Here is a 13,538-nt window from a genome sequence, read left to right as displayed (position 1 = left end):
ACCATATGCGGTCCCCAGACTGCCGTGGCGTGGATTGGCACTGCGCCACCCCCACCCCACCCCCACACCCCGGTGACACCCCTGTTTCGCATTGATCATTTATCCTATCAATTAATTAGGTTCATATTGGTGAGAAATCTAGGCCTGACCCCCATTCAACCAATCTTTTTGGTCCAATTAATGTCCCGTCCACAGCAAAAAGTGTACAAGCAGGTTATGCTGGTATATCGTCCCTACCAATGTTGAGAACAAACCTAAGCCCTTGAACGAAACTGAATATTTGTACATCACCATCCTTCGTTATTCTCCGTGTTGTACTCAGATAGTTTTCATTTATTCGCCCTCCTGGTCAACAGGGGGCGTAACTCTATGTTAACCTTCTCAACTGAGGTTTAGTAGTAAGCGACTTAATCCAACATGGCGGCTCCCGTCGTTGCACGGCTGGGTTTCAGTGCCCTTTATAGCAGTTTATGTGCTCCGAAGCAGGTATTGTACTCTATAAAGACATTTTACTTTTGTCGTGTGCGTATTTTACTACACGCTACTATATTGTGATACGTAGGAGACAAAACGTGCAACGTCGTCAAGAACTGGGTGGGAAGCGCAAACAAAGCTACTAAGGCTGAGCTACCGGTCATACAAAATATTATACGTATTTTCTTTTTAATTGAAGGTCATTTATTTTTAAGATAATAATGTCATTAGAAAAATACCTGGTAATTGTTGTGGGGAAGCTGCATGATGCCGCTTAGCCAATGGAGGATTTTCCGTAGTCGTTCCGATATAAATAAAAAAAACACCAATGTGCTTGCTAAAAATGATTAAAGTATAGGACGTAAAAGTTGTATGCGTTTGTATGTTACTTATTTGAAATTTAAAAAACATAATTATACTGTATTTAAATATGTGAGTAGAGGAATACAAGTTAAGGAATACAAACGATATAGGTGTTCACTAATGCCAGTGCATGGAAATACACACATACGTAATGTGTAGGGGTGTAACGGTACAAAAAAAATCTCGGTTCGGTAGCTCCCTCGGTTTTGAGGTCACGGTTCGGTTCATTTTCGGTACAGTAAGAAAACAAAATGCAAAATATAAATGTGCTAGTTGTTTATTACACACTTTTGTGCTTTCAACAATAGGAACAGTAGCCTATAGACCCTACTCACATGACGTCACAACCACGCCTCCGCGCCATATTGTCCGTCTACTCGTCGTGTTGATGCATTACTATTATTCCTCCTATTATGGCGTGTTTTTCTGCTCGTTAACATTAATAATCAAAATGGTGAAGGCGTGTGTGGCGGTTGGTTGCAATAACAGAGAAGATAGACAGAGAGACTTGAAGTTCTACCGTATTCCGAGAGACCCGGAGAGGACAGCGAGATGGACTGCTGCAATTCGACGAGAAAACTGGGCTCCAAACGATTACCACAGATTATATAGTAGTCATTTTATATCTGGTAAGATGCATTTAATATATATTTAGAGGGTTTTGGGCTGACAACCACAATTAAGATCACTGCAAGGCTAATCGCCGACAACATACAGTTTCAAATTCAAGATGCTTATTTCTTCCACCATCATTACATTTTAAATAATATTTAGCTGGTACCAAGTGAAAGAAGCTGGCCTCGTCTACGGATCATCAGTTAAACAGGTGTGTCCAAACCTTTTGCAAAGGGGGCCAGATTTGGTGTGGTAAAAATGCGGGGGGCTACCTTGGCTGATTTACATAGAACAATATATTTAAACAAATGTTAGCAAGCCCTTCTGTGTGTCACATTTGCTTTATTATTTTTTTAAATTCATAATTTCAACAGTCTCGTCTTTGTGGCGTTCTCTTTCGACACTCGGCTCTTGCGAAATACTGCTGCTGTGAAATTAAACTAGCTTCAAGTTGCTATAATTTCTCGCTGCGTATCTTCCCTGTAATGTTGTCGTACATGTCAGCGTGTCTTGTTATTATCGCGTCACATCGAACTCTTTGAAAACAGCGACTGTCTCTTTGCAAATGAGGCAGACACAGTTGTTGCGTGTTTTATTGAAGAAATAGTCCAATATCCACCTATCCTTGAAGCGTCGGCCATCGCAGTCAACTTTTTCTTTTTTTTTTTATTGTCGCCATTTTAGAAATCACACAAGGTAATGTTGCATAGAGTGCTGTTTTTAATGTTTTTCAAAGTTTCGTGAGAATAGGCCGAGTTTCTGAGGAAAAGATAGTTGTAGATATCAGGGTAGCAGATGTCAGGCAGAGAGGGCGAAGACAGCGGGTCGAAAAATATCGATTTAGGCATCAACTATGGATCTGGCGAATGGATAGACTGAAGCTCTTCCACATAACGCCTTTTATGCAACGCATCCAATGAGTTTACGGCGTCTGAAAGCACTGGGGCTTCCATGAATTGCTCTATAAACTGAACGACTAATTGAAACCATTGAGAATAGGGCTAAACAGAGACGGACAATATGGCGGCCGGATACAGCGACACGTCATTCTGTGACGTCGGTGAGTAGGGTCTATACAAAGCTAGAATTCTGCTCAAAAAGTAGCGGGTATTTAAAGATAATAATCCAACAACAATTTGCCTTTCAGACCCCGCGTATTGGTCAGCTTTCTTTCTGAAAGAAAGAAGAAAAAAGAAGTCCTGTGCTAAAGAGAAAAGCAATCCCAATGACAAAGATTTTAACATGTATTTTACAAATGAAATGCCTCAATGATTTTTTTGTTTTCTTATGAACGGTTTTCAAAAGCTTTATTGGTGGATTTTCTCAAGTTAAAGCGCCACACAGAAATTAATAAATGTAATTGTGTAAGCAGGATCTGTGTATTATTATTATTATTTAATTACAGATGTTTTAGTTTATTTCAATTTATTTGATTTAAATGGGCTATTGTTTATTATGTAATTGAATTTTACAAATGTGATGTAGTATTCATTTATATTTTATATTTTATGTTGTATAACTTTAGTTCCTATGTGAATATTAGTTCCTACTTGTTTTGTTGTGGTAGGAGGGTTTTGTATTGAACACGAGGCCGTGTTGGTTATTATTATAGCAGAGAAGACAACTGTAAACTGTAACAAAGACAAGTCAACTGTGCCCTGATTTACCACTCAAGAGATCTGATGGACTTAAAAAGTGGGTTACGATTGCATGTTAGTTTGAAAATCAACCGGATCTACCTTATTTTTACACGAGTGACTTCCGGTATGCTAGCTAGTAGTATTGATGCAGGAGGGCCGTGTCTCGCGTCAGATAATAAACTCTGCCGTTCTTTTCGCCTGCATCGTGTTGAGCCGCTTCTGGGACGCGTCTAACACGCGGCCGCACTGCGACTGGTAGAGCTGGGAATCTTTGGGCACCTAACGATTCGATTACGATTCAGAGGCTCCGATTCGATTATAAAACAATTATTGATGCACCCCCCTCCTTTTTTATTTATTTATTTATTTATTTATTTATTTTTTTTTTTATGTTTTGTACATTAGTTCCAAAATTGTTCAAAAATACTCTCAGGCTAAACCAAACTACTATTTCAGTAACTCCAGTCCCCATTCTGTATCAGCAGCTTTAAACTACATTCAAATAATTTAATGTTGTGATTCACCCGTTAAAGTTGTTAAAATTGCTCCCTGTATTCCATAATTTCCCTTTTGTCTACTTTCAACATGTGAAAGTTTTAAAACTATTTTAAAGATGGATTCAAGTCAATATTTTACCGATTTAGGAATATTTTAGATAAAAAGTTCATTAGGTTCGCTTGGAAGGTTCGCTACAACAGCCTTGCAGGGAAGTGTACTGCTTTAAGATGGCGGCCGTTTACTAACGCGCGCATCTAGCTTTTTGTAGATGTGCTGCTAACGATACCGAATCTATATTGCATCTAGTCCTATATAAATGATATCTACCGTAACATTATGTGGATGTACTTTGTAGCAGCTTTTCGGCAGCAGTCAGGTATGTTGTTGTGTTTTTTTATCTCGTGGCATGAGTTGAGGTAGAGCCGTGAGTTGAGCATTGGCATTACCCGAGGGGCTGGGCAATGAGAAGCATGATGTTGAGCTACTCTCGCTTCGTTCCTCATTGCGTCCCGAAGACCGCGCGGCGCGCTGAGTGTGTTGTACTTCTGCTTTACTTGGCATATTTCAATAATCGGAATTTGGATGTTTGTGAATCGTTCTCGAATCTTCCACGGCCGAATCGCGAATAATCTAAGAATCGGAAATTTTGCACACCTCTAGCGACTGGTGTGCATTGGCTGATTGACTTTAACGGCCGCGTTTCACTGCATTCTCCGACGGCCACGTTGTCTCGCTGTTGACCTTTCTTACTGTCCTACCGTGTTGGTCCTCATTATAGTAGAGAAGACAGAGTAAATATAATCTACACAAAGAAACTGTTACCCGATCGACTCACAGCCTCGAAAAGTAAGGGTTACATTACGTCAGAAACTCGTTCGGTACGCCTCCATTCCGAACCGAGCACCAAGTACCGAAACAGTTCAATACGAATACATGTACCGTTACATCCTTACTAATGTGTAATAAAAAATAATTTAGTAAATAACTTTAGATTCAAATCATAATATGTGGTGGTGGGGGGGTTGTTGTTTTTTGTTTGTAATTATTAAGTATACAAAAATGTATTGTAAACAATAAGAATTAAAGTATGAACATTTATAACAGCTTATATGGCTTGAACAATGTACGTTGTCAAAATAAATATGCCTGTGCAAACATGTCATTGTAATACAAATGACTTACAGCTTGAACAGTACACTTCAAAAAGACGACTTATTGTTAATGGCTGCTGTGACATATTTACTTAACAGAAGTGTTTACTTCAGGGTTTCAGTTTTTTTTTCCCAGTACATTTTTTAATACATGCAAGCACACATGAACCCCTACACAGACACACACACATTAAAGCTGCATTTATCTAATGACACAGAATTAAGCACATACAGAAAAATAGCTGGGGCCATTAAACAGTCATATTAAAATTTTCACTGTTGGATTTAGAGGTGTGCAAAATTTCCGATTCTTAGATTATTCGCGATTCGGCCGTGGAAGATTCGAGAACGATTCACAAACATCCAAATTCTGTTTATTGAAATATGCCAAGTAAAGCGGAAGCACAACACACTCAGCGCGCCGCGCGGTCTTCGGGACGCAATGAGGAACGGAGCGAGAGTAGCTCAACATCATGCTTCTCAATACCCGGCCCCTCGGGTAATGCCAATGCTCAACTCACGGCTCTAGCTCAACTCATGCCACGAGATAAAAAAAACACAACAACATACCTGACTGCTGCCGAAAAGCTGCTACAAAGTACATCCACATAATATTACGGTAGATATCATTTATATAGGACCAGATGCAATATAGATTCGGTAGCGTTAGCAGCACATCTACAAAAAGCTAGATGCGGGTGTTGCAGCCTGGATAGGGATATCAGAATGAACACTCAAACCACGATGTTTTGCCTTCAATAGCTCAAAGGAGAATTGTATTTAACATAAAATGTCCAAGAAAACAGGAAAAACGTATCAAAAATATATCATTAGCATTCTAAATAATGTGCACTTTCCCAAAGGCTTTTTCATATAGTCAGTTTTACAAAGAAAAAAATCATAAACATGTTAATTTCTCTCAAGCTTCTGTTAGACATGTAATACAAAGTTGCAAACTATGTCAAAGAAGATAAATATAAACACGAACAACCAAACAATTGACCTTATCGGCCGTTAATGACGGCCATTTTACCCCTTAACTGGCGAACTAGCTAAGACAATACAGAGAAAAGTGGCATTTTTAACATTCACAGAAAAGTAATACAAATATATATCAAAACGAAATATTTACAAATGTATATGTAAATGCTTTGTGCAGTGTTTCATACCTGGATAGAGATATCAGAATGAACACTCAAACCACGATGTTTTGCCTTCAATAGCTCAAAGGAGAATGAGGCAAAGTGGCGAGCTTTCCCTTTTCCGTCATTCAGCAGACACTACTAGTCGATCGCCGATCATTTTTCTCACTGAGGCTAAACTAGGAGAGCAGGTTTCACATCGTTTCAGTTATTTTAAAAATGATTTCAATGAATGCTAATAATGTTATCCATTTCAAAATCCGTTTTTAACCCCTTCTTCAACACTAACATTTTACCACGTTTTTTTTCATCTGTCTTTTTAATTAACATATATATGAATTTTATCAATCATGGGATATTTCCAATCTATTACACACTCCCCTGCAGAAAAAGATGTCGTCCCGACATCATAGGTTTATGAGATAAAATGAACCGTTTTGCAAGTAATTGTAACTGCAGAAAATAGTGGTTGTTTTTGTCTGAGAATTTTTCTGAAACACAATGGCACTAAATAAACTATCAATCAATACGCTCGCATATCGTGAGGCTGGTATGTTTGGAATGGGTTTGTCCACACTGTCACCAACTGACCTTCTCTGTACTGCAAAGATGGATACTGGTAAGGCTCTCTTCTTGTGTGTGATGTACTACAGCATGATGGAGTTCCCAGCCGGTCATAGGTAAGGATTTCAGGAGGTCGTCTTTCTCTTCTTGGGTATCTACCATTATGTTCTTCGTTTCCTCCTGAACCACTGTGGAGCGATATCGGAACTTCCTCTTGAAACTCTACCCGTGGCTCAACATCACTCTGATTTTCATCTCTCAAAAACACATCATCTTGTCGTCTTCCAGCTGTGTTTGTGTGAGGTCCACGTTCATCAGTGTCTAATGCTGGTGTCTCTCGAGTTGGCTCAGTAGTCATGTCTGTAATGGGTGCTTGATACTCTACTACTGGCTTGTAATAGTACACACACTCATCTTCGTCACTCTCTTGCTCTTGGTCTGTTTCTTCTGCAAGGGTTGTCTTTTTCTTTTGTTTAAGTGCTGGTTGCGGATGAATTTCCAAAGGTAAATGATCACATGGTAATAACAGGTTTCGGTGCAATGTTCTTTGTTCTTCCTCTGCCCTTTTCAGGTTTGATTTCATACACTGGGTTATTTTCTCCTACTTGACGAATCACAATATGGATATCCTCTTCCCAGTGATTACGAAGCTTTCCTGTGCCTCCTCGAGGCGTCAAATTCCGAACCAGAACACGGTCACCAGGACACAAGACAGATGTTCTCACTCTGCTATCATAGTGTCTTTTACCCCTCTCAGTTGATTTTTTTATATTTGCTTGGAAAATTTCGTTTGCTTCCTGCATTTCTCTTTTCCATTTCTCCAGGTATGTTCGGTGGTCTTCATTTCCTACTTCAGTTGTAAGACCAAATACGAAATCAATTGGCAATCTTGGTGACCTTCCGAATAACAGGTAGAAGGGAGAAAAACCTGTGACTTCACATCGAGTGCAATTATAGGCGTAGATCAGTTTGTTCAATGATTCTTTCCAATTTGTCTTTTGCTTTTCTGTAAGTGTTCTCAGCATCTGAAGCAGTGTCCTGTTAAAGCGTTCAACTTGACCATTTCCTTGGGGATGATATGGTGTTGTCCGCGAACCAAGTACACCACAATTTTTCTTTAGCTGGGCAAAAAGCTGATTCTCAAATTCGCCCCCTTGATCATGGTGTATCCGCGCGGGTAGTCCAAACTTCAGGGCAAAATCATTGAATATACGATCAGCTACTACTTTAGCAGACTTGGAGGTGGTGGCATAAGCCTGTGCAAAACGAGTGAAGTGGTCAACGATTACAAGAATATACTCATATCCCCCCTTACATTTGTCCAAGTGGAGGAAGTCAATTGAAACAAGTTCAAACGGTTGAGTCGTGACAATGCTGGTAAGCGGTGCCCTTGTTTCTTTGCTTGGTGTTTTTTGTTTTAAACATGTACAAGTTCTTGCCACATAATGTTCTATTTCTTTTTGCATGTAAGGCCAAAAGAATCTGTCTCGGATCAATGACGTTGTTCGATCGATGCCTTGATGGCCCATGTCATCATGTAATTCTTTCAATACCTTGCTCTTGTACTGTTCAGGTAACACCAGCTGGGTTCTGTTTGTTGTCTTTCGACGGAGAATGCCATTTTCATCAATTCGTAGTCTTTCCCATTCCCGTAGTAAGCATTTGCTGTGGAAACTAAGGGCTGTGAACTCTTGTCCCAAAGGTTTCTTGTTTTCCAATTTGAAGTGCAATATTGGAGCAATGTCCTTGTCGTTTTGTTGCGCTAGCTTGATTTCAGCCATTGAAAAAGGCTTTTGTGTTTCTTCGTCCACTTTTGACCAATGCTGAGATGCCAGTATTGGACCAATTCCTGGTGGACTGGAGTCTTGAACCTCAACAGCATAGGCTGTCGCTGCCACACAGTCTGATGATAGCTCCTCTTTGCACTGTTCCATCATTTCTTCAATATTTACAGGCATTCTCGACAAACTGTCGGCATCCACATTTTCTTTCCCTGGCCGATAGCGAATGGTAAAATGGAAGTCTGTCAGTTCTGCTACCCATCGGCAACCTGTGGCATTGAGTTTTGCGCTTGACATGACATATGTAAGTGGATTATTGTCAGTAAACACAGTGAAAGTTGGTGCATAAAACAGATAATCTCTGAATTTTTCTGTGATGGCCCATTTTAATGCAAGGAATTCCAACTTTCCTGAATGAAGATGATAATTTTTTTCAGCAGCAGTCAGTGTTCGGGAACCATATGCTATGACGCGGAGTTTGTCGTTTTGTCGCTGGTATAAAACTGCTCCCAGACCTTGATTTGAGGCATCCGTGTGCAGGATAAATGGCCGTGAGAAGTCTGGGAATCCAAGGACTGGAGGCTCAGTTAGACAATCTATTAACTGTGACAGTATGCACTGATGATCCTCAGTCCAGTCAATCGGTTTTTGTGATGGTACTCCTTTTTTCTTTCCTGTAGAACGTCTTATACTTGCCCTGTTTTGCGGTGCATTAGCGTCTTCTGTTCCTTTCAGCAAGTCATAAAGTGGACCCGCTATGCGTGAAAAGTCCTGGATGTATTGTCGATAATAGCTCAACAAGCCCATAACAGCTCGGAGCTCTCCAACAGTGCTTGGTTTTTTTTCTTTCAAGCCTCTCACAGCGATGGTGTCAGCTGGGTCAATTCTGCTACCTTCGGCTGAGACAATCCTTCCAAGATAGCGAACTTCATGTTTAAACAATTCACATTTGCTGGGTTTCAATTTGACTCCGTATTTTCTCAACAGCTGGAGGACCTTTCTGACGTGGTTGACATGGTGGTCGAATGACTGACTGTATACCAACGTGTCATCCAAGTAGGGGACACAGATGGTGTCTCGTACTTCCTCCAGACACTCTTCCATACAGCGTTGAAAGGCTGCAGGTGCATTCATCAGTCCAAATGGAATCCTTATCCATTCATACAAGCCCCATGGAGTCACAAATGCTGTTAAATGTCTACTGTCCTCATCCATGAACCCTTGATGATAGGCCTTTCCTTGATCTAGTAAGGAAAACCATGAGTTTCCACCAAGACGGTCAAGGATGTCTTGAACACGGGGAATTGGCTGTCTGTCAGGATGTGTCTTTTTATTTAATGCTCTGTAATCTATACAAAGATGCAAACTTCCATCTTTTTTTCTGACACAGACAATTGGTGAGGCGTAAGATGAGTTTGATTTCTTCACCCACCCTTGGGCAATGAGATTGTGCAAGTATTCTTTCATTTCTTTGTACAGAGGCTTTGGTACTGACAGATAGGTCCGTGCAATTGGATCTACATCTTTCAAGGAAATTCTCAATTTCAATTTCTCAATTTGCCCAATGTCATCATCCGATTTAGAAAAAGAGGAGCACTCTTCGCAGAGCATATTTTTTACCACTTCTCTCTCTAGTTCTGGCAGATGGTTTAAGTCAATTGGTGGATCCCATAAGCATTTCGCGACTGGTTCAGCATCTACACTTATTTGACTCACTGAGACGATGGGTGACCTCTCCAAAATGGATGCTGGGTGAACAGCTTGGATTTGCTGCACTGTGCCCACAACAGTTCTTCCTGATAACTCAATGTCGTGATGGGATATTTCCAATCTATTACACGGGCGTTAGTAAATGGCCGCCATCATAAAGCAGTACACTTCCCTGCAAGGCTGTTGTAGCGAACCTTCCAAGCGAACCTAATTAACTTTTTATCTAAAATACTCCTAAATCGGTAAAATATTGACTTGAATCTATCTTTAAAATAGTTTTAAAACTTTCACATGTCCAAAGTAGACAAAAGGGAAATTATGGAATAACGGGAGCAATTTTAACAACTTTAACGGTTGATTCACAACATTAAATTAATTGAATGTAGTTTAAAGCTGCTGATACAGAATGGGGACTGGAGTTTTTTTATTTACTGTTATTTTTGTATATTTGTTTACTGCTATATGTTAACTTGATACTGAAATAGTAGTTTGGTTTAGCCTGAGAGTATTTTTGAAAAATTTTGGAACTAATATACAAATACACATATACATTTTTTTTTTTTTTTTTTTTTTTTTTTTTTTAAAGGAGGGGGGTGCATCAATAATCGTTTTATAATCGAATTGGAGCCTCTGAATCGTAATCGAATCGTTAGGTGCCCAAAGATTCCCAGCTCTAGTTGGATTGTACTTTATGCTTTATGCTTTACTATCACAACAGCCATCAGAAATCACACATAGACAGAGATACACAATAACGTGACATACTAATTCATGATGCAGTCCGTGCCCAATCCACTCATTAAGTTCAGCTGTTTCGCCAAGGTTAGAGCCGCTATCCGACTCCATCACGTTTATTTGTAGCGTTAGCCACTAGCGTTAGCCTGTGGCTTGGCTACTAGTAGAAAGCATTGAAAGCATCCTCTTTGGAAATCGTGAGAACAAGGGAGGACAGCGGGTGAAAGCCTGTCTGGATGCCACCAAGAGTCTATTTAATGTCGGGTGAAAGTTTGGCGAACCTCCCTTAAGCCACACTCCCATCACGTTTGCTTGTAGCGTTAGCCGCTAGCGTTAGCCACAGGGCTCTTGTTTGTTTGGCTTCCTGATAACCACGTGACTCCATACGTAAGCACACTTTCTGCTTTCTTAAAGGGGAATGAACATTGCCGAACAACACAGAGTCAAAGCGGGATGAAAAGACTATATTTTCTTGTTTTATTAAATTACCGAATTTACCGTCATGGTCAAAATTACGTCGGTCATCGTGAAGAATTTCGGTGCCGGTAAATTTTCGGTTTACCGCCCTGCTGACGTATGTTTCCAAATTATAGTGTACTCATATGCGTTGTTCACTCCTTTTTGTCCACTTATCACAATTTGCTGAACACTTCTTTGCAGGCGCTGAGAGTCTGCTGGGGGGCTGTTGAGCAAGTGAGGGCTTATTACGTTGACTGGAGGATGCTGAGAGATGTCAAAAGAAGAAAGATGGCCTTTGACTATGCTGACGAGCGGCTACGGATCAACTCCCTGAGGAAGAACACCATCCTGCCTAAAGAGCTTCAGGTTTGTCATGTACATGCATTTCCATTCATCTTGGAAGACTGTAAAATCAGAATCAAAAGGTTCATACTTCATATTGTCTTTAACACTTTTCCAGGAGATGGCAGATAAAGAAATTGCTGCGTTACCGCGAGACTCGTGTCCTGTGAGGATACGTAACAGGTGTGTGATGACCTCACGGCCGAGGGGAGTGAAACGCAGGTGGCGACTCAGCCGCATAGTCTTCCGTCACCTGGCCGACCACAACCAAATGTCCGGTGTCCTGAGGGCCAGGTGGTAACTCCAAAAGACAGCTTTCCGTGGCATTGTCTGTGGTGTGGTTGAGAAAACACACACACACACGCGAATCATTTTTGACATTATGACATTATGAAGGCCTTCAAGGAATGGATCATGGCAAAAAACTTTTATTTTTTGTTGGAGTACAAAGTCTTTTTGTTGTCATGTGCTACAGTATGTAAACTTTTTCAACAATAAAACAACAAAAGTCTGTCTTACAGCAGATTTAAGATGAAAATGTCCATCAGTCTCTCAGTATAGCATTGTAAATAAATTAAATGTACTAAAACGTTGGTGTATTGACTATTGATTCATATAAAGATAGCTAGATCATCAATAAACCAGGGGCATTTTAAATGGCCTGTTTAAAAATACTGTCCTTCTCAAAAATTTAGCATATTGTGATCATTATTTTCTGTAGTGTACTGACAAACATTAGACTTTCATATATTTCAGATTCATTACACACAACTTAAGTAGTTCAAGCCTTTTATTGTTTTAATATTGATGATTTTGGCAAAAAGTCAAGAAAAAACAAATTCCTATCTAAAAAAAAAAAAACATATTTCATCCAACCAATACAAAAAAAGTCAACCTTCAGTTGATTATATCAGTTATGCACTCAATACTTGGTTAGGAATCCTTGCAGAAATGACTGCTTCAATGCGGCGTGGCATTGCGGCAATCAGCCTGCGGCACTGCTGAGGTGCTATGGAGGCCCAGGATGCTTCGATAACAGCCTTAAGCTCATCCACAGTGTTGGGTCTGGTGTCCCTTAACTTCCTCATCACAATATCCCTCAGATTCTCTATGGGGTTCAGGTCAGGAGAGTTGGCAGGCCAATTGAGCACAGTAATGCGATGGTCAGTAAACCATTTACCAGTGGTTTTGGCACTGTGAGCAGGTGCCAGGTCGTGCTGAAGAATGAAATCTTCATCTCCATAAAGCTTTTCAGTAGATAGAAGTATGAACTGCTCCAAAATCTCCTGATAGTTGCATTGAACCTGCCCTTGATAAAACACAGTAGACCAACACCAGCAGCTGACATGGCACCCCAGACCATCACTGACTGTGGGTACTTGACACTGGACTTCAGGCATTTTGGCCTTTCCTTCTCCCCAGTCTTCCTCCAAACTCTGGCGCCTTTATTTCCGAATGTCATGCAAAATTTGCTTTCATCTGAAAAAAGTACTTTGGACCACTGAGCAACAGTCCAGTGCTGCTTCTCTGTAGCCCAGGTCAGGCGTTTCTGCCACTGTTTAAGGTTCAAAAGTGGCTTGACCTGGGGAATGTGACACCTGTAGCCCATTTCCAGCACATGCCTGTGCACGGTGGCTCTGGATGTTTGTACTCCAGACTGAGTCCACTGTTTCTGCAGGTCCCCCAAGGTCTGGAATCGGCCCTTCTCAGGGTGCGGTCACCTCTTCTGGTTGTGCTGCGTTTCCTGCCACACTGCTTCCTTCCCACTGAGGTGCCTTGATACAGCACTCTGGGAACAGCTTATTCGCTCAGAAATTTCTTTCTGTGTCTTAGCCTCTTGCTTGAAGGTGTCAATGATGACAATCGGGTCGGCAGTCTTGCCCATGATTGCGGTTTGGAGTAATGAACAAGGCTGGGAGTTTTTAAAAGCCTCAGGAATCTTTCGCAGGGGTTTTGAGTTAATTTGTTGATTCAGATGATTAGGTTAGTAGCTACTTTAGAGTACCTTTTCATGATGTGCTAATTTTTTTAGATAGGGATTTTTGTTTTTTCTTGACTTTTTTG

At 40.6% G+C, this 13,538-nt stretch overlaps 1 protein-coding gene across 1 annotated transcript; it reads left to right on the top strand.

The window, feature by feature from the left end:
• Positions 1-331: 331 nt before the first annotated feature.
• On the top strand, positions 332-13,538 carry mrps14 (mitochondrial ribosomal protein S14). Its single transcript, XM_057856426.1, has 3 exons — positions 332-486; positions 11,334-11,498; positions 11,593-13,538. The coding sequence occupies exons 1-3, from the start codon at positions 418-420 to the stop codon at positions 11,773-11,775; spliced, it is 417 nt and encodes a 138-aa protein (XP_057712409.1). The 5' UTR covers positions 332-417; the 3' UTR covers positions 11,776-13,538.

This window comes from Corythoichthys intestinalis, chromosome 14 (assembly GCF_030265065.1).
Source record: "Corythoichthys intestinalis isolate RoL2023-P3 chromosome 14, ASM3026506v1, whole genome shotgun sequence".
Lineage (NCBI taxonomy): Eukaryota > Metazoa > Chordata > Actinopteri > Syngnathiformes > Syngnathidae > Corythoichthys > Corythoichthys intestinalis.
This window is presented reverse-complemented; position numbering and strand designations above follow the sequence as displayed.

What these genes read in the sequence shown, in the direction of transcription:
- mrps14 (XM_057856426.1), top strand. Translation starts at nt 418, where the DNA reads ATGGCGGCTCCCGTCGTTGCACGGCTGGGTTTCAGTGCCCTTTATAGC. An exon ending in GTTTATGTGCTCCGAAGCAG is followed by an intron (nt 487 to 11,333) that starts GTATTGTACTCT and finishes ACTTCTTTGCAG; the next exon opens with GCGCTGAGAGTCTGCTGGGG. An exon ending in TCCTGCCTAAAGAGCTTCAG is followed by an intron (nt 11,499 to 11,592) that starts GTTTGTCATGTA and finishes ACACTTTTCCAG; the next exon opens with GAGATGGCAGATAAAGAAAT.